The sequence below is a fragment of the Staurois parvus genome, unplaced genomic scaffold (assembly GCF_062004578.1).
Source record: "Staurois parvus isolate SC_StPar_1 unplaced genomic scaffold, SC_StPar_1.0 ptg000106l, whole genome shotgun sequence".
Taxonomy (NCBI): Eukaryota; Metazoa; Chordata; class Amphibia; order Anura; family Ranidae; genus Staurois; species Staurois parvus.
In genome coordinates this window covers 7903771-7930117 of record NW_028317902.1, presented here as the reverse complement: position 1 = coordinate 7930117, position 26347 = coordinate 7903771, and the positions used below count along the sequence as shown (strand labels likewise).

The 26347-nt window shown below is 40.2% G+C and overlaps 1 protein-coding gene across 1 annotated transcript in view; it reads left to right on the top strand.

Annotated features, from left to right (window-relative positions):
• Positions 1-26347, top strand: part of LMX1A (LIM homeobox transcription factor 1 alpha) — a 147045-nt gene that overhangs the window by 5469 nt on the left and 115229 nt on the right. Inside the window, exon 3 of the mRNA XM_089671575.1 lies at positions 381-567. Coding sequence (XP_089527701.1) covers positions 381-567 — 187 coding nt within the window. The remainder of the gene's footprint in view (positions 1-380; positions 568-26347) is intronic.

Sequence of the window (26347 nt, the reverse complement as noted above, 5' to 3'; positions counted from 1 at the left end):
TTGCTTTTTATTTCTTTTAATGACAAGTTTTTGATGGTTGTGGAGCAACAAAGCGCCCCGATGTTTTGTGTCTGGCAGGCTGGAGGCTTATAGAGCCAACCTATGCAGGAAGGCAGTAGATGATACAGACTGGGGTTGATTTAACACGGGAGAAGGCAAGATCTGGTACATCTGTGCATGGTAGCCAATCAGCTTCTTGCCTCAGCTTGCTCAATTAGGCTTTGACAATAAAACCTGGAAGCTGATTGGTCTCTGTGCAGAGCTGCACCAGATTTTACTCTCTCCAGTTTTAGTAAATCATCGTGTTCATCTGGTGTTGGGGATTTGTATAGAAGGTATATAGCAGGGGAGACTTATCAATCTGCCCTCTTCTATGGCAGGACGAGCTCTGGATCAGAAGTGGGTGTGTGAGGGCTGTGATCGGGTGATCTGTGATCGCTTCCTCCTGAGGATCAGTGACAGTTTATGGCATGAACAGTGTGCTCAGTGCTGTGCCTGCAAAGAGCCCCTGGAGAGCAGCTGCTTCTATCGAGACAAGAAACTCTACTGCAGGGCTGACTATGAGAAGTAAGTTCCAAAAAACCATATCATGCTGCTCCTATGACAATGTTGTATCGATGTCAGTATTTGCTCTTTTGGAATAGCAGCAAGGCATCTGTGTAGTGTGACCCCATCAATACATATAATATTATTGCACTGCCTAATAGAAAGATGGAGATGTTACCCACAGCAGCCAATTAGACTTCTATGTACACCTGCTTTGTAGTTGGTACCTGAAATATGACAGATGCAATCTGATTGGTTGCCAGGATTCATGCCTTTCCTTCTGTCTTTATACATGAGCATCATGATAATAATGAAAAAAAAAATAGGTTGAATTCATAAAGCTAAGACCAGATCCTTATTTTCAATATAAGTGACAGTTATTATTTCCAGTTAACATTACATTCACATGGCTGAAATAAAGATCATTATTCTTGTGTTAAAGCTTTGATAATTGAGTTCAGTGCCATACTGCTGATGTATATATTTATATATACTTCTGTCATTTGGGAATTTTTTTTGTCCAGGTCCTTCTTTGACAACTTCATCCTTAATTTTTTTTAAGATCAGTTGGATTTAAAAGTTTTACTGTGTAGGCCCTCCTATTCCTTCTGTACTGAAATGTATTGTAATTGTACTGTCTCCCTTTATATTGTAAAGCACTGTGAAAACTGGGGGGACTATATAAATCCTGTATATTAATAATAATAATAATAGTCTGACCTGTAAGAATGGTGCAATTATTGAACTGGAAAATCTTTTTATACTTCTTCAATTATTTGTAATTGTGCTGTATACATTGTGCAATTTGATCCAATATCATACTATATGCAAGAATAAAATGTCATTATTGATGGCAAATTGTATGTATGTATGTGTGTGTGTGTGTATATATATATATATATATATATATATATATATATATATATATATATATATATACACACATATATATATATATATATATGTGTATTTATATTTATATATATATATATATATATATATATATATATATATGTGTGTGTGTGTGTGTAAATAATTTTAGCAAGATGTAATGCCAGCTTAAATAAAACCAATTATGGTTTACAAGATTTGATATATATGGCATTATGCCATTATATTGCTGCAATAACATTATGGATATTTGTATTATGCAATTGTGCATTGTAATTGTAGATGTGCAGCTGTGAGACAATTTTAGGGTCTATTTCCCCAATCTAATATCAGATAAGATCACTATTTGTTTCTTTTATACACTAGAAGGGATAAGAGTTTGTAAAAGTACAATATTTTTGCTGGAAGATCACCAAGTTTCCTCTTCTTGCTGAAATCAGCCTTTCCATTTATTAAGGCTACCTGGAACTGCAAGAGCTAGTCATGAGTGACTTTTGACCCAAAATATTCAGAAGCTTTTAGAAACGTTTTACATTTCTACTAACATTTTAAAAGGCCTTGATTTAGTGGTGTTTATTTACTTAAGGAGTAGAGCCTGTCAACTTGAAAAAGTAAATGATTACTGAGCTTTGTACAGTATAATACCATGACACTGTGTTCACTTTAATGTGTCAATTATGTTCTAGGAAAAATACTATTTTTTGTTAATGGGGGGATACAAGTTAACACAGGTTGATTTTATTTGCTACAATTCAATTTGCAAATTAAATATAAATTTAGTCGAACAGGCTTTAATTTTTTAGAAAATCGATCCCAATATGTACTTCATTATTGACATCTGTCATTATGATACTTACATTGCTGAGAAACATATAATAAAGGTGCATATTCTCTGATACCTGGGCCCTGTATTAGTTTTGGTCTTTTTTAAATAAAAGTATGGCCCATAGACCAAAGAATATCAGATGCTGATACAATTGGAAATTTCTCAGCCAGGTAGGTATATGACAGAATAGTTTTGAAACAATTTGTTGCATATGAAGCAATATCAGAATATTGAGTGGCTAGAGAAATGATGTACTGAAGTGATGGCACTGTAGAACAATTGGCAGCAGAAATTGTATGGTTTTTGTACCTTTTATTTAAATCTCCAAAAAAGAGTTGCATATAAAAGATGTGCAGCCTGGAGATCCCTGCACCAATCTGTGTCTGGCAACTGCAGATGATGATTTTACATGGCAGAACCCAGAGTGAATTTGGAATACAGGTAACATTGTTTTATCTAGATTGTGAATTACTGCATGTCAAAGTTCTGATTGCATATTAACGTTAAAGGTACGCACCATCAGAATTGAATATCAAACCTTTAGCTGCATGCAGACAGCACAATCTATCCTATTAGTACTTCAGCTATTTATATGGGCAGTACTGTAGTACACCAGTCCACCCAAGTCCTCTTTGTGGGCGTACTAGCTAGACCTGGGTTTTTCAACCAGGTTTTTGTAGAACCCTAGGGTTTCTTCCACAGGTTGCTTGGGGTTACCTGGGCAATAAGCAATTTCTGACTCTTGGATGAGTAACCACTGACACAAGGATCTTTTTAGTTATCTGTAAGAGGGGAAAGCTTCACAATGATCACAAATGTAAGGAGCATTCTTCACACTGACCATTAAACTAATGTACTGAGAGCTGTAAATATAATCATTATTAGAAGGAGTTCGCTAAAGCCTCAAAGTTATTTCAAAGGTTCCTCCATGCTAAAAAGGTTGAGAAAGGCCAAGCTAAAACTTCTACTCATGATACAGTACATGCATTTTTAAACACACCCAGTGCAGGTTACAGCAATTTAAGATATATGAATTGGACCAACAGATTCAAATCCACCCTGAAAGCTGTAATGTGACTGGAGATACCTGCAGGAGAGAAGCTAAACAGCACCTGATTTAGAAAATGCACTTCCAATGATTGTGTGGGGTACTCTGAATTTTGTCTACAGTGAATTACAGAAAAAATTAATTTATAACAAACATTTGTATTTTACCGCATCAGCGGAAATTACTGGATAGCATTTGTAGCTCACTGTTTTATCTAGTAGTAGTTGATTACATTCAGCTGGACGTGTGCTGTAATGTTGAAGACCTTTTGTCAGTTCAGGAACTGAAAAAGTGGCTTGGACAAGCTGAAAAACTACTTCAGCATTTTAGAACACATCTAATTGAATGTGACTAACTACTGCTAGATATACCATGAGCTGGATAAATGAAAACCTTCAGATAGCTCTTTGATTTGTTTGATATTTTGCCTGAAATTGTTCTTTAAACTATCAGTAGACCCAAACTACTGGCAGTCTATAGCTGCATGGGGTGCAAGACTGAAAAGTGTTTTTTATCATCTGATCAGCCATGTAAAGCCTAGCAAATGCTGGTTTTAGTATTCCCAATTGGACAGTTGTCAGGCAGTCATCTGTGTGTAGGGAAATCTCAGGGTCAGACCTTTGTCTCGATGATCTTCACTTTTAGGATCGTATGTTGTTTCTATCAGATATACTGCATACAGTAAATTTATCATTTTCTGTTATTGGCCTTATCAGTGAGCATATCATAGCCTGGCATCAATTATATGTAAACTATTCATGACAAGAGTAAAGGGCATTTTAAAGATATACCTGGGCATGCTTACAATGAATATACTGCAGCCTCCAGATTAATATTTGGAATATAATCTCACTTTATAATAAATGACCTTGGCGGTGTATATTAAATTCCTTCTTCGTAATCAGTTGACATGATACACAGTTGGTTTTGAGACAATCAAAGTTGCTGTCTCTCGAGTTCTGGACTGATGAGGCACAATATCTGATGCATGAGGTAGTAGATAATCATGGATTTATGCTGATTTTTTAAATCAGCTCGTTTGGCTGTACTTCTCCTGTGTATCACAGGAGTGCAGTTGGTTCTGTACTCCTGTGACAGACAGCGGGCTAAAGTCACTCAGCCAGTCAAGGTTGGGGAAAGATCTCGACTTTAAAGTCAGTATCCATGCAGATACCTGGACCAGCAGCTGGCTAAGCCTCTCATCGATCCACTGAGAGCCTGAGCCAGCCCCTCTCTCCCTCTCTGTAGCCCAGTGCTCCAGTGAGTGCTGGGGGCAGAGCAAAGCACTGGAGACTGACAGTCCTAGCTCTCTATTCAGTGTGGGGGGAGAGAACTGAGAGATCAGTGGCGTTTGATTGCTCAGTTCTCACACTTTCTATTTTTTTTAATATAAACAATTTTTATGGGTTTTCACATATATACATACAAACAGTAAATTGAAAGAGGAACACAGGAGAAAAAGGGAGCACATTGATGGTGAAATCTGCATGGTTACAAACATAATAATGTCACATAGCAACAGTGGGGAGGCCATCAGAACCGTACAGTTGGAGAAAGGTGGGAGGAGGTGAAATTGTCCCAAGGGTGCCACACTGCCTCGAACAAAGCAATCGAAAAGGCGTGTAGAGCAGGCATGTATGCCATCTGTCTCACATCAGTAATAATTTTAAACAGAGTTGGCATCGAAGGAGGTATAGAAGATAGCCAGCACATAGGAATGCTTCTTCTAGCCACAGTCAGAATATGTGTGGTGAGTTTCCTGGCCATTTTGGGAAGACCTGAGAATGGCAGGCTCAATAAAAAGTATAGAGGCTCAAAGGGGAGAGAGGTATGCAATAGCAATTGTAAAAAGGAAAAAATCTCTTCCCAGAAAAGAACAATGGATCCACAAGTCCAAAAAATGTGGACGAGGGAGCCAAAGTCTTTCCTGCAACGCCAGCAGTTGGAAGAAGCATTCAGGTTAAAGGCATGAATTACATCGGGAGTTTTGTACCACACCATCATAATTTTGTATGTATTTTCCTTATAAACCACACAGATAGAAGATTTAGATGTGTTTTCCCAAATTTTCTTCCACTGCGTCAGATCAATGTCACATTGCAAAAACTGGGACTACTTGCGCATATAATGATGAGTGTCATTAGAGAGGGGGGAAGCATCCATAAGAAGTTTATATGTATTAGAAATTATGCCCTTTTGATGTGGACCCTGTATGCACATACGCTCAAAGGGAGTGGGTTTCCCAAGAGTCAATGGGGGGGACATGGTAGAGAAAAAGTGGCGTATCTGGAGGTAGATATAAAAATGTTGGGATGGTAGATCTTTTTTCTGGAGGTATGAGAATGGTTGCAGCTTCCGAGTCACAGGATGTACTAGGTGGCGTAGTTGGCAGAGATTGGCTGTGACCAAAGGGAGCACCTGGGGCATGGCCAATGTAACTGGAAGGTTGGGGTTAAAAAGGATATTAGTCAGTGGGGAGCAGTCTGAGGTCAATGCAAACCTAGTCCTACATTTCTGCCAAATACTCATAGAGAATTGCATGGGGCCAAAGAAGAAACGACAGATAGGGTTACCACCACCGAGGTCGACCAGAGGAGAGAACAAGGATGAGTCGGAGTCAGTTGTAAGGACTCAATCTCAGTCCACAGGTTGGGAGGGAATTGGGTGGACCATGATGTAATAAAGCGGAGGTGGGTAGCATAGTAATAGGTCACGGTATCCGGTGCCCCTAGGCCTCCCCTAGAACGCAGAGAAATTAGTACACTACGTGCAATTCTATGCTGCTTATTATGCCAAATGAAGTGTAGAAGGGATTTCTGGAGGGAGTGTAGTTTGGACATAGGAACAGGAATGGGGAGAGTCACAAATAAATACAGGAGTTTGGGTAGTACAGTCATTTTTATGACGTTGATGCGTCCCAGGAATGATATGGGTAGGGTATCCCAAAATTTCAAGGAGCGGGAGATAGCTATAAATGGGGGGGGGGGGGGGAATTGGCATCATATATAGAACTGTAGGAGGAAGTAAGGCTAGTACCCAAATATTTTAGAGAATGGGTGCACCATTGATAAGGGAAGGATTCTTGGAGGGACGAGAGAACAGCTGGTGGGATGTGAAGTGGGAGTGCTTCAGTTTTGGAGGTATTAACCTTGTAACCTGAGAGGGTCCCGAACTGACGTAAAAGTTTATGCAATACTGGGAGAGAGATTGTAGGGATAGTTTGTACTCAAGGCCATGAGATATTAGCCTTGTATGTCGGGGTGGGACCGGATTGCAATAGCCTATGGTTCAAAGCAAAGAATAGAGGGGAGAGTGGGCATCCCTGTCACGTACCATTCACCATCTGGACAGGGGGTGAGAGAAAAGCGGCCAGTCTGACCTGTGAGGAAGGATAAGAGTAGAGAGCTTTTAAAGCTGCTACGAAAGAGCTACAGAAGCCAAACTTCTCCAAGACCATAAACATATAAGGCCAGCTGAGGCGGTCAAAAGCTCTTTGGGCATCTAAGCTCAATAAAATGGTGGGGGTGGAAGACCGGTTAACCAAGTCAACCAGATCAATGGATCTCTGGATATTATCCGATGCACTAAATTTCTCTTTTAATACAATTGTAAAGGAATATAATTTTTCAAAACAGTTCTCTAAATTCACATGTACAGAAATTGATTAACGTTGAATTAATTGGCAGCCTAAAAGTAACTGATAAAGAACATACACTATGTTATTCCTAAGAGTTTGGTGATGCTCTTTAAACTCACCATGCACTTTACAAACTACCAACAACTATGTAAGGCAAGTGCGTGTCCAATTGGATTAAACTTGATTTGATAGATTACTTTTATCAAATCTAAGGTTGATTGTATAAAGATTGTATGGTTGAAGGTTGAAATGTTTGGAGTGAACCTTACGGTGCCAATCTACAGAATACTGAACATCGAAGGTTTATTTACTAAAATAGTAGAGAATGTCCACATTGCAAAATAAATGATCACTTAACTTAAGCTGGCCATACATGGATCAAAATGTGTCCGGTTCAGCAGGGACAGATGAACTAGCTCAGTGATGAATATTCCCCCATCCACCTCTAAAGTGTGTGGATGGGGAAAGTGAGTAATTTTTTTGTTCTGGCTATGGGCTGCTTTCGTGAATATGGTGAATGTACAGTATGTTTGCTTCAAACATCAATTCATGAACAAGTCAAAATCATGACATGGGGCTCTGGTGGGAGGAAGGCAAAGGTGTCATGCCCATGTCTGCCCAGGTCCAGCTAACGGTAGCCTGTCAAATTTTATGAGAGTCTGGCAGCTGAGGTGGCTGTATGGGACTGGATGGTGCATATAGCTGTACAAAAGTCAAGAAGTCTGTGTTCCAGGCATTCGTCCCTATGTACTTACTGCTTTAAAAATTTGCACTCTCCAGCACTGTCCAGCACTGTCCATCTGCGTCAACTGTCAGTTGGCTGGACAGGACACCTATGTCTTCTGCCCACAGTAGCCACATGTACCAGGGATAGACGTCAAGGGTACATGGGACCTTAGAATTAATACAGCACCACTTTATTCATTGAGCTAAGCGAACATCATTTTCTCTTTTAGTAAATCAAAACCTGACAGATATACTGAAACATGATAACTACATTTATTTGTTCTCAATGACAATGGTCACTAGATATTATGGCTAGTTAATATGTATGAAGGTTTTAGCAACATTCACAAATTGTTTGTAAAAATTGGGAATTCATCACAGATGTAATTTAGACCAAATGTGACACTGTACAATTGTCTGTATTCAGTAGTGTAGATCAGCCTTTCTCAACCAGGGTGCCCAGGCACCCTGGGGTGCCTTGAGATTTCTCCAAGGGTGCTTTGGTAAAATTTCAGAAAATTACCCAAAACCTGTATATAAGCCAGCAGGTGGAACAAGCCTGCCTTTTAACAAAGTCACAGGTTTACATTGTGCACATTGCGACCTTCTAGCTGCCGGTGTCCTGACAACCAATTACATCATCAGTTGATCAGGAGGATGCCAGCTGCCTGAACAGCATCCTAGTTTGACCCTCCCATGCCCCTCTCCATCAGTGATGGGGGAGAAGAGAAACATTGGAATACTAGTCAGTACCACTGTGCAAAAGTGTATTTGCTTTGAAGAATAAATCACCTCTAATGTTGGGTGTCCTACATGTGTGGATGTTGCTGCATTATAGAAAACTATTAGAATAGTTTTTCACATTTTAGAATGGGGTGTCTCAAGACTGTCCATAATTTTAAAGGGTGCCTCGGGACTATCCATAATTTCAAAGGGTGCCTTGACTGAAAAGAGATTGAGAAACACTGGTGTAGATGAACAGTACTTCTGAATTTTAGCATATAGTAAAAATTCTAATCCACGTGTGTCTTTTTAGATTTAGTTTTTGAATAAGGGTAGATTTAGATGTACGTCTAAATCTCTCTTTACTCTGAGGCTTGATCTGCATTTGTATTGTACATCAGAGGCTACTGCCAGGCAGCAAGGAAGTGTTGTGATGTCTTCTTACCAGCTGTTTTAACACCATGTTTGCTGGCAAAGCTTCTTTGCAAAAAATACACAACCACATGCAAGTAAAAAAAAATTAAAAAACAGCATTTTTGCTTGCACGTGATTGGATGATGGAAGTCAGCAGAACTTCACCTCATTTTCCAAATTTCTGGAACAACTGCGCTTTCAAATGCAACTGCACTTGCAAAGTGCACAGTCTATTTGCCTTTAGTAAATGGGCTTTATCTTGTAATCTCACCAGTCGATTTCCAGTGAATAAAACTGCCAGTTATATAGATAGCCACTAGAATGAAAATTTATAAATCTGTATATGAAAAAGTTTTTTGTTCTGGTAAAAAGTTCTGAGATCAAAGAAAATACAGTATTGTTTCCTTTCATGTTTTTATTTAGTGTAATTTACTAATACAGAACTACTAAATGAACAAAAATAGTTAATTTAGGTGTACAATATTTCAGTTGCTACAATGACTTGAGTTCTTTTATAAGAATACCTGAAGTACTAGTGAAATACTATAGTGCTTACTCTAAAGCATGTGGATCGTACCAATCAGTCTATCAAGGCACCTATATAAATGTGGTGACCTGTCCAGGGTACTGAATGTGTTGCCAAAGCCATAAAAATCAAGTCCTCCTGACACCTTTTGAGCACGGGTGTCAAATTGGCGGCCCTCCAGCTGTTGCCAAACTCCAAGTCCCATGAGGCATAACAAGATTGACAGTTACAAGCATGACTCCCAAAGGCAGAGACATGATGGGACTTGTAGTTTCAGAACAGCTGGAGGGCCGCCAGTTTGACACCCCTGACTTAAAGTCTAAATGTAATGATCGTATATCTTCTGATATCTCTAATGCTTCAACTACTATGAAGTGGGCATCTGCTATTTGGGTTTCAAGGGAAAAGTGACTAAACAGAATTTACAGGATAGATACAATTTCCCCTTCGCCTTGATTTTACCGTACCCACTCTTTCCCTGCACAGATACATTCACATTTTGATCTGATGGACCCCGGCTATGGTGTTTGTATAATATCACTGCCCTAGCCATGCCTTTGCTTTACAGCCCACAGACTTCTATGGGGCCGTGTCCTAAGGCTGGTGATGAATTCACGCTACATTTATTGGGTTATGTTGGGCTGCGTTGGGCTGCCTTGCTCAATGGAGGCTCAAAGCAATGACAAGCTGGAATCTATAGTTTCCAAAAGGCCCAGCTCACACCAATCCACTTTGTTGAAGTGTGCTGGGTGAAAAAGGAACATGCTGCATTTAAATGCAAGGCAACATGCTGTAATGCATTACAACACTCATTAAAATGTTATTAAACCCACAACAGTGAAAACTGTCTGTATATTATTATTATTATTATTATTATACAGTATTTATATAGCACCAAAGGGTATGCTCAGCGCTGTGCAGTAGCAAGGGGGACAGAACATGAGACAAGACAGTAACAATACAATACACAAGGGGTTCGAGGGCCCTGCTCTTTCGAGCTTACAATCTACTGTATATGCAGTAAAGCATGCTTGGTATACTCACTGTGGAACCTAAGGGGTTAATCCTCTGCACTGTGTAAAAAGGCTGTTTGATCCTGTCTTCTCTGATCCTGCTCTTCTACTGTCCCCAATCCATCTGCTGATAGTACAGAGCCCTAGGAGTGACTCTGCACATTCTCAGTTTAGTGTGTATTGCTACAGTTTTTTTTTTTCTTTCGGAGGGTGCATGTGATCAGCACAGGCCCAATTAGCACTGTCCGGACAGAGGGTCAGGGGTCATGCTGCCTCAGAGGACAGTCAGAGGAGAATGAAAACATCTCCTACAAGATGCTCGGCCAGACACTGGCAAACGTCACAAGATTGCTATATATTGCTTCTGATGAGAAAAGGTATTTAGCAGTTTATATTTACTAAATAATTGCATTTCCATGTTGTGTGTACTGTGGGAGACCAGATATAGTGAATGCAGGGTCCTGGGTTTCACAACACTTTAAGATACAAACAATAAAGTATTTTGGCTTCTGTTGTGGAAAAAATGTACATCAATGTAATGCAACTGGTAATGGCTCTTTCACACCAGAAGCTGCGCTGAATCCACAGTTGCTGGTGTGTGCTGGAAGGATACAGAGCCAATGAACTGATCCTGGCTCATCAAACAATTTTTTTCAAACTAGTTTTTTCTTTTTTCTTTAGAGCTTTATTAAATAGTCACAAGTGACATTTCATAAAGTTTTATTGGTCGCAGCATGGTGTGATGCATTGAAAGAAATGCTGTAATTTTTAAAGGAAAGTACTGCATGCTGTACTGTTTTCAGTGCACACCAGCACAGAAGCGCACCACAGAGGTGTGAACTGACCCTATAGGGAACATGACTGTTACCATTTTGTGCATTGGCAATAGGTGCCCAACGCGATCCCAGTGTACTTGGTGTGAAAGAGCCCTTAAAAAAATGGACGTCAATGCATCAGTGTTCATATAGGTACCTTGATGGGTAGGTGATGGCATCTCATCCCGTCACCTAGTAGAAATCACATTTTTAAAAAATGGGACTTTCCTGCTGACATCCAAATGGGTGCCAATACATGTCAACTCAAGTGCATTTAACATGTGCCAATGCATGCTAAACACAATGAGAGAATTTTGCTAAAACTTGAGCAGGCAAAATCTGAAGCAACCATGCAAAGTAACCAATCAGCTTTTATCTTCAGTTAAGTTTTAAAAATGAAAGCTGGGAGCTGATTGGATACCATGCACAGCTACTCCAGATTCTGGCTGCTGTGGTCTCAGTAAATTCCCCTGAATGCATGTGGTCTGAATCAATCTGAACGTTTCCTTATATTACCTATTTCCTTCTTTTTGTCTTTTTTCTTCTCTCTCTGATATATTTCCTCACTTGACTCCTTTGACTGTACAAAATGCTAATTTTTTGTTGAAAATTGTCTTCTGATCATTGAATATAATGGGTGCCCAATGCAATCCCAGTGTACTTGGTGTGAAAGAGCCCTTAAAAAAATGAACGTCAATGCATCAGTGTTCATATAGGTACCTTGATGAGTAGGTGATGACATCTCATCCCGTCACCTAGTAGAAATCACATTTTTAAAAAATGGGACTTTCCTGCTGACATCCAAATGGGTGCCAATACATGTCAACTCAAGTGCATTTAACATGTGCCAATGCATGCTAAACACAATGAGAGAATTTTGCTAAAACTTGAGCAGGCAAAATCTGGAGCAACCATGCAAAGTAACCAATCAGCTTTTAGCTTTAGTTAAGTTTTAAAAATGAAAGCTGGGAGCTGATTGGATACCATGCACAGCTACTCTAGATTCTGGCTGCCGTGGTCTCATTAAATTCCCCTGAATGCATGTGGTCTGAATCAATCTGAACATTTCCTTATATTACCTATTTCCTTATTTTTGTCTTTTTTCTTCTCTCTCTGATATATTTCCTCACTTGACCCCTTTGACTGTACAAAATGATAATTTTTTGTTGAAAATTGTCTTCTGATCATTGAATAAACTGCCACCGGGTAAAGTAATTTAGTTTGCTATGAAAATTCATTATTACTTGGTATATATTGAAGTGCCCCAAGAGATTTATTATACTGAATAGTGTTGCAAAATTCTGAGCTATAAATTCTTATCGCATTCATAATATTTTTTGTCCTTTGTATTTTTATGCCTGTAGAAGGAAATAATATGAATGATATCCCATAGTTTGATGCTTAAGAACAGTCAGCATTTTTATGTGTACATTTCAGTTATCAAATTAATTTTATTTTTAAGTTGTCTGCACAAAATGTAAAGTACGGTAAGTGGAAAAGTGGAACTATACTCACCTCCTTCCACTGCTTTATCGGCACCAACATCTTATCCCAATCTTCATCTGAGATCTTCAGCATCTTGATTGACTGGGCCAGAATAACCTAACCCCCTGCACATGCATATGGGAGGTTATTCGTTCTGACAATAAGGAGTTCTTAAAGAAGATTGAGAACTAGCAGGTTTGTTAGTTTTATTGCAGAAAAGACATAGCATATACAAAAATTGCCTACTTGCAATTATTTACTTTATTTTACTTCCTCTTTAAAGCAGTAGTAAACTGCCAAAAAAAAATTGCCCCTGCAAAATAAAGTCATAACGTACTAGTATGCATCGCATACTAGCACATTATGAAAGACAGGACTTCCATCTCCACCCGGTCTTCTCTCCAAGCTCGCAGACTCTGGCACAGGAGTGAGATTGCCATGGCACAAACAAGTGCCATTAATGTGCGCTGAAGTTCGCATGCATGGCTCAGTCAGGGGTGTATTTACCACAAGGCAAACAAGGCACTTGCCTAGGGTGGCATTTTTCAGGGGGGCAGCACCTCCCCCTAGAAGAAGGGATGAAAGAAATGACATGTGCACCAAGGGAACCAGGTGGGATCCAAGAGAGGCTGTGGGTTGTTTGATGGTGTATGTAGAGCCTGGCTCTCGCTCCCGGGGATGTCCAGAGCTGTGAAGATGAGTGTCTCTCTATTGCCAGAGAGGGGTAGTGGAAGGCTCTCCCAGGTGGGGTGCAGGACTGCTGTTGGTCAATGTCATTCTCTCTCCATGGGAGGGGGAAGGGGGGTTTGTGTTGGTCGGTGTTCGTGTGGGCAGACGATTTTTGTGTTGCCTAGGGCAGCACAAAACCTAAATACACCACTGGGCTCAGTGTACAGAAAAGCTGAAAGTCAGGGTAAAGGGTTTATGGCAGAATAAACCAATAGGGTGTCCTCAGCATAACAATCTTACCTCTCAGTTTTTTTTTTTTTGTTTTTTTTTTACTTTTTATGTTTAACTTCATTTTAAGAGAAATTTGGGGGCTGTTCTCAATTCTTCATGCCTGTTCCAGGTCAGTTACTCAAAGAGGCTGATTTAGTAAATATAAATGTACTCAGATGTTAGTAAATACATTTGAGCTATATTCATATTGAATATATGCAATCATGTGCAAAGGGGATAAAAAAAGAGGATTTTACATACATATGATTGGATTGTTGAAGTAAGCACAGCTTTACCTTATTTGCTAAGTTCTGTGAACATTCTCTTTAAACAAAAAAAACTGTCTCTACACCTTTAGCCAATCAAATCTATAGTATTTAAAGCAAGCTAGTGTCATAACAGCCAGACAACTGACTTTTTAGGAAGCAGATGACTAGTTTTTTTGTTTTTTTGGGGGGGGGGGGGTCACATTTATACAGATTGCCATTAAATTTATATTACAACCAAAACATTTTTTGTTTTCCCTTTCATTTTGGATAGAGGGAGGCAGAGTAAAAGCCCCTGTTTGGTCTTTAGGTCTGTTTGGACTCATGATCTCATGCATGGAAGCCCAGCACCTTAGCACCTGCGCCACCGTCACAACTGCTTGTTTTAGGTCTGTTTGGATTCCTCTTTGGGAGAGTTCCCCTCATTTCATGTCTTAATGACATCCATCACCAGGGCAGTAAGGCATAGGCAATCTCTCCAAAAGGAAAATATGGTAGGTTATTTGAATCCTGTCTAAATTGGCCCTAGTATGTGTATGTATGAATGTAAGTTAGGTACTTTAGATTGTATACCCCTTGAGGGTTAGGGATTGATGTGAAAATACAATATATATGTAAAGAGCTGCATAAATTTACGGAGCTATATTAGTACCTGTAATAAATAAATAAATAGACAGATTGTCAGAGGTTCCCACCCTTTCCCATCCTATCCAAAACAAAAGGCTGGAGTTGGACATTGAAGGGAACATGTCCTTTGCCCATGCAGGGCAAAGCAACAGATCCACTTTAATGGTGGCCCCACCAAGAGTCAATTCTCATATACTCTTTGCTTTTTCAATCTCAGTACTCTGTTTCTGGGGTGGATATTGAGGAGCGCCTGGTACAAATACTCATGATACTCAGAGGTCCAAGTGAAATGCTTCTTAAATATGAGTAACAGTAAAAACTAATGAGTAACACCTGTTACTCATATACAACATTATATTAATATTCCAATTTACTAAATATTTAGATTGCACCTTTGTATCAGGCACTCTTGAAAACTTACCCCAGTGTTTTTGATCTACAAAGCAACCTCTTGAAAGCAGCCCAGGATCAGAATAAGGTCTATCTACAATTTTATTGTGTAATAGCCCCTATTTTATATCCAAAGTACCATTACCTCTTTCACACCTGCACATCATCGCTCCTTTTGGCTACCAGGAACAATGAGAAATACTTGTCATTTCTAAGTAGCATGTGATATACTCCTTGGTGCTTGGTGAATGACCACTCAGACACCCAACATTATCACATAGGGCAAATTGAGTCCTCAGCTCTGTGTAAGCTCCAAGTTACAACTTAGATCTTAAACAGTGCTCATTCTTTTCCCTCCCAGTAGCTGAATGGCATGGTCTAGCATGGTTGGGTACCCATGGCTCTTTAATTATTGGTGTGGCTAAGATCGATCTAGAAAATACTGCTTCTAATGAATGCTTGCTCATATATAGGAACCAGAAACTGTTAAGAAATTCTGGCTCTGATCTGAAAAAATAAAATGAAAAAGTAACACTATTAATATATCTGGATTTTAGACAGACAGTAATAATGAAAATTAAATAAGGTTACAAAGTTAACAAAGTGAATACAATAAAGATCTCTATAATAAATTGACATTTGCTTATGAACGTATATGTATTGAATATTCCTGCCGACTTACTATAAACTATTTCTGATAGAGCTGATAACAACAACAAACCATAGTATTTATGCAGCTAGGAAGGTGTCTTTTCATAAGGAATCCCATAAATGTCAGTCTGAGGACATGTGGGATTTATTTTGTTACTGACTGTATGTACATATACATACAGACTTATATTTGTTGGTTCAAAGAGCTCCCTCTCGAGCTGTTGAACATTTCTCGAAGTACTTTAATTCATGTCTACAGATAGTTTTGCTTAAAGGTTTAATTAGCTCTTTGAATCTGCTTCTGTGTAAACTCTGAGGGATCACAAGAGCTATTTCTGGAATGTCCAAGTGGGCCATAATCAGAAGCCCCTGCTGGGTGTCAGCCCTGTGGCTGCAACCTTTGTCATCTTCACAATCCCCCAGCAGAAGCAGTGTCTCCGGACGCTCCGGCTCAGTCTTTTAGGTTTAAAGGTTACAAGTGTTTTCAGGTTTTGCACTGCTTTATTTTCAGACTAAAGCAAATATGTGGCACTGATGCTGAGTGAGACCACAGAATTGATCGTAGTTAACGTAATACTATGGTCAATGAAAACACATATACTGTATGATGTGGCCTATCGATAGAACTAACACACTAACACAGAGTCCCCCTGTAACATAATTTTACTTTGATCCCACTACTAAACTTCCTTCAGAAGGGTGACACTGCTGTTTGTTCTGCACTGAAATCATAGCAGTGTTGTCACCCTCTGGACGGGGTAGTTTCTAGATGGTCTTGTGGTTTTAGATTGATTTTAAGTGAGCAACCAACAAATTATAGCCTAACTCCAAATAACACTTTTTACCTTCACCTCAAAAACATTTTTTCCACCTGGCTCAAGCTCTTTCCCACAAAGATTTCTTTTTTTGTGCTTGTTTTCTTTGTTGTATAACTGTACTTCCTCCTTTCTCCAATAGGCAAGAATGCCTTTGGGACCAGGCAGAAACCTTTGGCATATCTATGCACGCATGGGTTTTCTATGTATGTGTGTGAAGATGGTACAATTAAGAATGATCTCTACCCCATTTTGTCTATACACACACGTGAAACTCAGCAGATCCTGAAGGCTGGCCAAAGATGGTGGAGCTGGTGGGGGGCGGGGTCTGAATTAAAGGTTCCTCCTTATGCAGTTACAAGTCACAATTCACTAAATGTTATCACATGCGTTATGTCGGTCACATGACCACATATCGCATACCATACCAAAAATAGCAAAAACGCTCAGTAAATACCACATAAGAAAGACCTTAAAGTCAATTCACAAAAGGAAATAAATAATTTAATCCATGCGGTAAATAAGTAGTGGTCCAGGCATGTGGTAGGTACTGGTATCTGTCAGTAACTGTTATGTGTTGTTAAGCAGTGGGTGGCCGCCTTGTCCTTAACAACCTCTGAGTCATCAGCTGTCAGAGGGGTTCGTGTGCATTTGACATGTGACAGAAAAAAGTAATTTGTATACTAAATACTATCAGTACAAGTTTTAACCATATTTTTTGCAGTATCAGGTATTTTGTAAATTCCCAAAAAGCAACTTTATAGAAACACATAAATACATTATGAGTAAGAAGTCAGTGTCCTGTCTGATCCAACACAGTGCTTTCTCCTACTGCAGAGAACTGTTCCCACATCTCTCCGGAAACTCACCTGGTGACTTTTTTTCTTGATGCTAATTACCATCTGGGATGGGACAAGGGGTGGGTGAGAGGGGCGGCTACACTGGGCGCGGTGGTATCATGTGCGGTGGGGGGCGCCATATGGAGAGCTCCTGCCTACAGGCTGACAGGAGTAGTGGCGGCATCTTCACTAGAGATGAGCGAATTATTCAAAAATTCGATTCGGCTGATTCGCCGAATTTGCGGAATAAATTCGATTCGATGCGAATTTATTCGCTGCGAATTTAACTTATTAAAAGGGTTTCTAGGCTTCAGAGAGCCTTTATATTAGTGCAGAACACTGTACCTTTAATTTAAATGCCCTTGGAGTCTGCTGGGGAAGAGAAATAATACTGTCAGTCAGTATGACATGCAGATGAGTGCCGTCGATCTTAGAATCACCGCACACTTCACTCATTTGGGCAGTCACGGGGCCAAAACCAGAGTGTGGAGCCACAGTGTGGCGGTGGAGGCAGCAGCAATGGGAGGCCATACAGCACCCTATGACAAAATGGAACCCACCAGCAGTGTGAGGAGACCTGAAAGTGGCACATGGCAGAGTGTGGCGATGGAGACAGCAGCAATGGGAGGCCGTACAGGGACCCATGGCACACTCTGGACCTGGCAGCAGCATGAGGAGGCGGTACAGGGGCCCATGACAGATTACAGGCCTGGCAGCAGCATGAGGAGTCGGTACGGGGGCCCATGGCAGATTACGGGCCTGGCAGCAGCAATGGGAAGCCCGTAATCTGCCAGCACCCTATGACAAAATGGAACCCACCAGCAGTGTGAGGAGACCTGAAAGTGGCACATGGCAGAGTGTGGCGATGGAGACAGCAGCAATGGGAGGCCGTACAGGGACCCATGACACACTCTGGACCTGGCAGCAGCATGAGGAGGCGGTACAGGGGCCCATGGCAGAGTGGCGAAGCGTAAGCAGCTTAAATTGAAGGCCATACAGAGGCCTATGTTAAAAAGTCCCCCCAGCAGCAGTGTGGGGAGACGACTATCAAGAGTCCAATGGCAGAGTGGCGGAGCAGAAGCAGCTTCAATTGAAGGCCATACACAGGCCTAGGTTAAAAAGTCCCCCCAGCAGCAGCGTGGGGAGACGACTATCAAGAGTCCAATGGCAGAGTGGAGGAGCGGAAGCAGCTTCAATTGAAGGCCAATAGTGGTTGTGAAGCAGAAAGTCAGTTTATTGTACACAATCGGTCAATTGCAGCTTGCCGTTGGCTGGAAACTGTACGTTTGTGTCACTGGAATGCACTAATCACCCAAAAAATATTACCACCAGCCGGCGTGTAAATGGATTTAACTCTTTGAACGTACAATAGTGGTTGTGAAGCAGAAAGTCAGTTTATTTTGCACAATCGGCAAACTGCAGCACCAACTGTGCACGACAGCCACCAAAAAAAAAAAGGGTGTATGTCACTTTAAATTTTCGATTCTTTGATAGCTGTGGCCCTAAGTAACGATTCTGTGTCCCTGAGTAACGATTCTGTGTCCCTGAGTAACGATTCTGTGTCCCTGAGTAACAATTCTGTGTCCTTGAGTAACAATTCTGTGTCCCTGAGTAACGATTCTGTGTCCCTGAGTAACGATTCTGTGGCCCTAAAGTCTCTGTGGCCCTAATGCAGGCCATAGATGGGTCGAAAATCGGCCGATTTTTCGGCCGAAAATAAAATCGGCCGATTTTCGGATCGTTAGTGGGCTATTTGGTCGGCCGTTTTTCGGTATTTTGGATGTTTTTTTTTTCTATAAAGTTGGAAAAAAAAATCGGCCGATTTTGCCGATCGGCCGATTTTCGCGGCAATAGTGGGCAAATCGGACGATTTTTTGCCGATAAAAAATCTGCGCATGAGCAGTGACCTGCAAGAGGAAGACAAAAAGAAGAAAAAGAAGAAGAGGAAGAGGATGAAGAAGAGGATGAAGAAGAAGAAGAGGAAGAAGAGGATGAAAAAGAAGAGGATGAGGAAGAGGAAGAAGAAGAAGAAGAAGAAGAAGAGGATGAGGATGAAGAAGAAGAAGAAGAGGATGAGGATGATGAAGAAGAAGAAGAGGATGAGGATGAGGAAGAAGAAGAAGAAGAAGAGGACGAGGATGAGAATGAAGAAGAAGAAGAAGAAGAAGAAGAAGAAGAGGATGAGGATGAAGAAGAGGATGAGGATGAAGAAGAAGAAGAGGATGATGGTGAGGAAGAAGAAGAAGAAGAAGAAGAAGAGGATGATGAAGAAGAAGAAGAAGAGGAGGATAAGGATGAAGAAGAAGAAGAGGATGAGGATGATGAAGAAGAAGAGGATGAGGATGAAGAAGAAGAGGATGAGGATGAAGAAGAAGAGAATGAGGATGAAGAAGAGGATGAGGATGAAGAAGAAGAAGAGGATGAGGATGAGGAAGAAGAAGAGGATGAGGATGAGGAAGAAGAAGAAGAAGAAGAAGAGGATGAGGATGAAGAAGAGGATGAGGATGATGAAGAAGAAGAGGATGATGGTGAGGATGAGGATGATGAAGAAGAAGAAGAAGAAGAAGAAGAAGATGAGGATGATGAATAAGAAGAAGAAGAAGAAGAAGAAGAGGAGGAGGATGAGGATGAAGAAGAAGAAGAAGAAGAAGAGAATGAGGATGAAGAAGAAGAAGAGGATGAGGATGAAGAAGAAGAGGATGAGGAAGAAGAAGAAGAAGAAGATGAGGAAGAAGAAGAAGAAGAAGAAGAAGAAGAAGAAGAGGATGAGGATGAAGAAGAAGAAGAAGAAGAGGATGAGGATGAAGAAGAAGAAGATGAGGATGAAGAAGAAGAAGAAGAAGAAGAAGAAGAAGAGGATGAGGATGAAGAAGAAGAAGAAGAAGAAGAAGAGGATGAGGATGAAGAAGAAGATGAGGATGAAGAAGAAGAAGAAGAAGAGGATGAGGATGAAGAAGAAGAAGAGGATGGGGATGAGGAAGAAGAAGAAGAAGAAGAAGAAGAGGATGAGGATGAAGAAGAGGATGAGGATGAAGAAGAGGATGATGGTGAGGAAGAAGAAGAAGGAGAAGAAGAGGATGAGGATGATGATGAAGAAGAAGAAGAAGAAGAAGAAGAGGAGGAGGATGAAGAAGAAGAAGAAGAAGAGGATGAGGATGAAGAAGAAGAAGAAGAAGAGGATGAGGATGAAGAAGAAGAGGATGAGGATGAAGAAGAAGAGAATGAGGATGAAGAAGAGGATGAGGATGAAGAAGAAGAAGAGGAAGAGGATGAGGATGAAGAAGAAGAAGAAGAAGAAGAAGAAGAGGATGAGGATGAAGAAGAATAAGAAGAAGAAGAAGAGGATGAGGATGAGGATGAAGAAGAAGAAGAGGAAGAAGAAGAAGTAGGATGAAAATAAGAAGAATTCCAGTCCAGCAAAAAGTGTATCTGCAGAGAGCTCCGCTATTTTTGACAGTTCTCTGACAGTTCCTTCACATTTACAGCGGTTGAAACATTGTATCTATTTGTTTCCGCATAAAAACATCTGTATCCTAAATGGAAACAAATAGATACAATGTTTCAACCGCTGTAAATGTGAAGGAACTGTCAGAGAACTGTCAGAAATAGCGGAGCTCTCTGCAGGGACACTTTTTGCCGGCTGTAGAAGGGATGAAAATCGGCCGATCAGGGAAAATTCGATTCGTGCATCCGAAGTTTGCTAATTTTCGGATTCGGCGCGAATCAAATTTTTCCTAATATTCGAAACGAATTCCACTTCGTCATGTTCGATTCGCTCATCTCTAATCTTCACCACTCCTGTCAGCTTAGTGTGAGATCTTGAGAGGAGACGGGTTGTGCTCTTTCCTCTCCAGCTCCTTTTCCTGCCACTGCAGCTCTCCTGGATTTGGACTGCCAGATCGCTACTGTGCAGTGTTTGTTATCTTCCTCTATCTCCTTTCAGCAAAGAGCCTGGGTAGTGGGTGGGTAAGCAAACACTGCACAGTCGGTGGCATCTCTAGTGCAGGGCCCCGACACTGCGATCCTGTAGCCCTCTATAGCCCGCTATAGTGCTTTATTTTTTTTTTGGGGTGGGGGGAGATTTTTGCTGACATATAATGCTCATACATTTTGAAAAGATAAATATTATACAGTGCAAGTTAGTCATGTTTATTATTAAAACGAATTTTAACTGGTTCCCTGCCACCCTATAGTAAAACTACTGCTGCAGGGCTGCGCACAATCACATATATAAGTGATTTCGCATTTCTGGGTATGGGATGCATGCATGGCCTTACTTGCACCACCATTGGGGGCTACAGCTGTCGATCACCAGGTCCCGGCCTGAGATTCCCTGTTGGCACCCAGCGATCGCCGAGGAACAGTGAAAGGCAAGAGGTCTATGTGTAAACCAGCCTTTCTCAACCAGGGTGCCCAGGCACCCTGGGGTGCCTTGAGGTTCCCTCGGGGGTGCCTTGGCACATTAGAGTGATGGAGAAAAACTGAGGGATAAGAGAAAGGCTGAAATACTATTCAGTACTAGTGTGCAAAAGTGTATTTGGAAGAATAAATCACCTCTAATGCTGGGTGTCCTACATGTGTGGATGTTGCTACATTCTATAAAACTATTAGAATAGTTTTTCACATTTTAGAATGGGGTGCCTCAACACAGATCTCTCCCTTGTCAGCACTAACAGGCTACTTTGTATTGCTCTGCACACCAGAGCAATACAAAGCAGCTTGTCTCCCTTGTAAAACACACACAGCACATAATGTAAAACAACACACAGCACACCATTAACCCTTTGATTGCCCCAGATGTTAACCCCTTCCTGCCCAGTGTCTGTAGTACAGTGTCAGTGCTTTGTATTAGCACTGATCACTGTATTAGTATCATTGGGATGTCAATTAGTCAGTTCCCCCCCAGTTTCAGGATGCCCGCCGCAGTCCCGCTATAAGTCGCTGATCGTCGCCATTGCTAGTCTAAAAAATAAAAATTCCAGAATATATACCGCCATTTGTAGATGCTATAACTTTCACGTAAACCAATTAATTTACAGGTATTGGGATTTGTTTTCAGCAGAGTCATGTATCAGATTACATTTTGGTCTAAATTTATGATGAAATCTGATTTTTTTATTTTTTTTACTGGATATGTTTTATAGCAAAAAGTAAACAATATTGCTTTTTTTCAAAATTGTCGGTCTTTTTTTGTATATAGCTCAAAAAATTAAAAACACACAGGTGATCAAATACCACCAAAAGAAAGCTCTGTTTGTGGGAAATAAAGGGCATAAATTTCGTTTGGGTGCAGTGTTGCATGACCGCGCAGTTAAAGTAATACAGCGCTGTATCTCAAAAAAATGGCCTGGTCAGGAAGGGGGGAAAATCCTCTGGAGGGCACGTTTAAAAACACCAACTATCTCATGATGAAAACATCCAGCACTAATGGCATCTGATATCACAGCTTTAGGTGACACTGAATTCTGGTTTAAAAAAACCCAAAAAGAAATCTATCATTTTTTTTTCTGCTGTGATCTGACTTTCTGTAGAGGGTGACTAAGTTTGTCCTGCATGGTCCCATGGCATGTAGGAATGTAGCCATTCTTTCTTGATTGCTACTGAGCTACGGGATTTGTAGCAGTGCATATGACCACAACCAACATGCACTTCTCATTTCAAACAAAAAGAAGTTCGGGAGCTCAGAGAGGATGTTACAATGAGTCAGAAAATAACAGATAAAAATGATTTCATGAAAACTATATTTGCAGGACTATTAATGTGTATAAGGATATCATGTAGTGTCTGTTTATGGGTCCTCGCTACAAAGGCTTCATCCATGGTTAGCAGCATCACATATTCCATAGAATAAATATCTATTTGATTAATATATGCCAACCCCCAAAATCAGACTGTCATCATCTGATTATAATAACTTACATACAGAATACTTCCTTTAGTAAATGCAAATTTGCAGACAGTAGATCTGTGTGCTAATGTCCTAGGGACCATCGATTACATCTTACTGGCTAAAATTAATTTAGTTAGGTGATTACTGTAAATTTCAGTTGAGATGTTGTTTTGGATTGGCTATTTTATCAGAAATTTGCCAAAAAACACGAAGTTTGTAGTCACTTTTTCCCAGAAAGTATATGTGTCCCTTTCATGGCGCCCTTTAAAAAGATATGTAGGATATGACAACATGGTAAATGCAGCATACCAAGGTATATGTGATAAACTATATACATAGTTACATAGTTAGTCTAGCTGAAAAAAGACAAAGTCCATCCAGTTCAACCATTAAAAAAAAAAGTTATAATCCTATACCCACAGTTGATCCAGAGGAAGGCAAACAAAACCCCAGCAAAGCATGATCCAATTTGCTCCTGCAGGAGAAAAAAAATCCTTCCTGATCCCCCGAGAGGCAATCAGATATTCCCTGGATCAACTTTACCTATAAATGTTAGTATCTAGTTATATTCTGCGTATCTAAGAAAGAATCCAGGCCTTTTTTAAAGCAATCCATTGAGCTGGCCAGAACCAACTCTTGAGGGAGTTTATTCCACATTTTCACAGCTCTCACTCTGAAGAAACCTTTACATATTTGGAGATTAAATTTCTTTTCCTCCAGACATAAAGAGTGCCCCCTTGTCCTCCTTGATGACCTCAGGGTGAATAGCTCTACACTGAGTTCACTATATGAACCACTGATGTATTTATACATGTTGATCATATCCCCCCTTAATCTCCTCTTCTTAAGAGAGAATAAATTCAGTTCCTCTAATCTTTCCTCATAGCTGAGGTCCTACATGCCTCTTATCAGTTTAGTTGCCCTTCTCTGTACTTTTTCCAGTTCCCCAATGTTCTTTATGTGAATTGGTGCCCAAAACTGAACTGCATATTCCAGATGAGGTCTTACTAATGATTTGTACAGGGGTAAAATAATATCTCTCTCTCTGGAGTCTATACCTCTTTTAATACAAGAGAGGATTTTTCTCGCTTTAGAAACCGCAGCTTGGCATTGGATGTCATTATTAAGCTTGTGATCTACCAGAACCCCCAGATCCTTCTCCACCATTGATTCCCCCTAGTATGTATGATGCATGCATATTCTTAGCCCTCAAGTGCATAACCTTACATTTATCAACATTAAACCTCATTTGCCACATATTTGCCCAATTAAACAGTGCATTGACGTCAGCTTACCTAATAAGGCATACCTGGGTGTGATCTATATATCCAGAACCTATAGATCAGTAACTATTGACACTTTGATTATTTACTTGTATTTGTATTGCAGAGCAAAATATAAAGCTCCGGCATGAACAGTAGCTTTCCATCTGTTACAAATCAGACTTTGTGTGCCTATGAAAATATAGAAGGGTTGCCTACATGCTGTGCAAGGAAATAAAGGCTTGTAGGGAATACAGCCCCTAGGCACAGGCCTACTGTGCCTGATGCTACGTCTAAATCTATTATGTCCTGTGCAGGATGTAGATTTGTTGTGTCATCAGGTCAGTCCACTGTCAATTACATCACTAAATGGTATCATATGATAAAGAAAAAAGTACAATATTATATAAAAGGAAAGTTTGATTTGGCACGGAAAAAGGTATATCAGATATTTCTACTACATACAGTTTAATTTTAAGTTTTCAGTGGGTCACAGACTTCAAGTAAAGCACATTTTCGAGTAGAGCAATGAAGGTTTAGAGGAAGGTTTAGAATCTCTTTGCTGTCAGTAAGATTTCCTTTTACTTCCTGTAGAGGTGAGGGGTGTCAGACAGAACAGGAAATATTGGTCAATTCTCCTAACAGGATCACAGATAGTATTAAAAAAAAAACCAAAGCTATCAGTCCACTACAATCTACAACTAATAATCCAATAAATTATTTTTTTTTTATAACAAAGGGCTATGACATTTTTATGAATTACTTTGATCACTAATTAATGATATGTTTATAAATTAGTTTATTATTACACATTTTTTTTAGCACAACACAGTTTGCTGTTACTTTACCATTTGGGGAGATATCTCCTTTTTGTGTTTGAAGTTTTGATTTATTTTTTATCCTTTTTATATTATTTTGAGATTTGGACACATTTGCATGGATTCCATATTTTTGCAATTAGAAAGGGGCTAAATAAAGTCAGGCAAGTCCAGCCTGTGTGCAGGGGCGGACTGACAACTCATGGGGCCCCCAGGCAATAGAGGACCATGGGGTCCCTGTGTCCTTGCCCACACTCAAACCACACCCAAAAAAGCCTATGAAAAAGGTACCAGGGGCATCTCATGGGGCCCCTTTCTGACACTGGGCCCTCGGGCAGAGCCCGAGTTCCCAAATGGTCAGTCCGCCCCTGCCTGTGTGATAACCATGACTGCCTCCATAGTTATAATAGAGAAAGTAGTGTGGACATAAAAAGCAACATTTTCTGTTCACAGGTTTACCAGGTGAAAGTAAAAAAAAAAAACTGAAAAGAAAAAGAAAACAAATGCAGCCACTGCATCTAAGGACATCTAAGCTGCCATGTATTACATTTTTGTTTTGGGTTTGGATACACTGTAAAGGGGCCTTGTGCATGTATTGATATACAGTATATTTCTAGAGTAGTTGCAATTTCCTGTCCAGCCACTTGTACATTGATGTTCAATGGGTATAGTGTGGTCCTTGTTTGCTGTGTGCACTGGAATATCCAAATAATGCTGTTGCATGCCTTTTGTTCCTATAGTTAAATATAGATATTTTTCAGCACACCACAGATCTTCAGATTCACATTCAAACATTTTTTTTTCATTGAAGAATGATCAGATCTAGAGCAAAAACATTTAGTTTGGACTTAATCTGAAGATCTGTGGTGTGCTGGCAAATCTCTACACTTAACTGTGCATGTTCCAGCTGGAGGTTGCTGCAGCACACATCATTGTAAAGCCCAATCTAGAAATGTGTGCAATGTGAATATGGGAATTGCTTTTGTTCATATAGGATACATTATGGAATGTACGCATCATCTTTTTTGTGGTGGTTTTAATTAAAAATAAAAAAATGTAACTGTTACAGGATTATTGTGTGAGGTATGACAAAGATGCAGCCTGCAATATCTGTAACAAGAGGAGAACAGAAAGCACATGTTGCTCACTTGTGGTCAACTAAATTTTCATACACGGAGCTAAGCAGCATAACACTATACT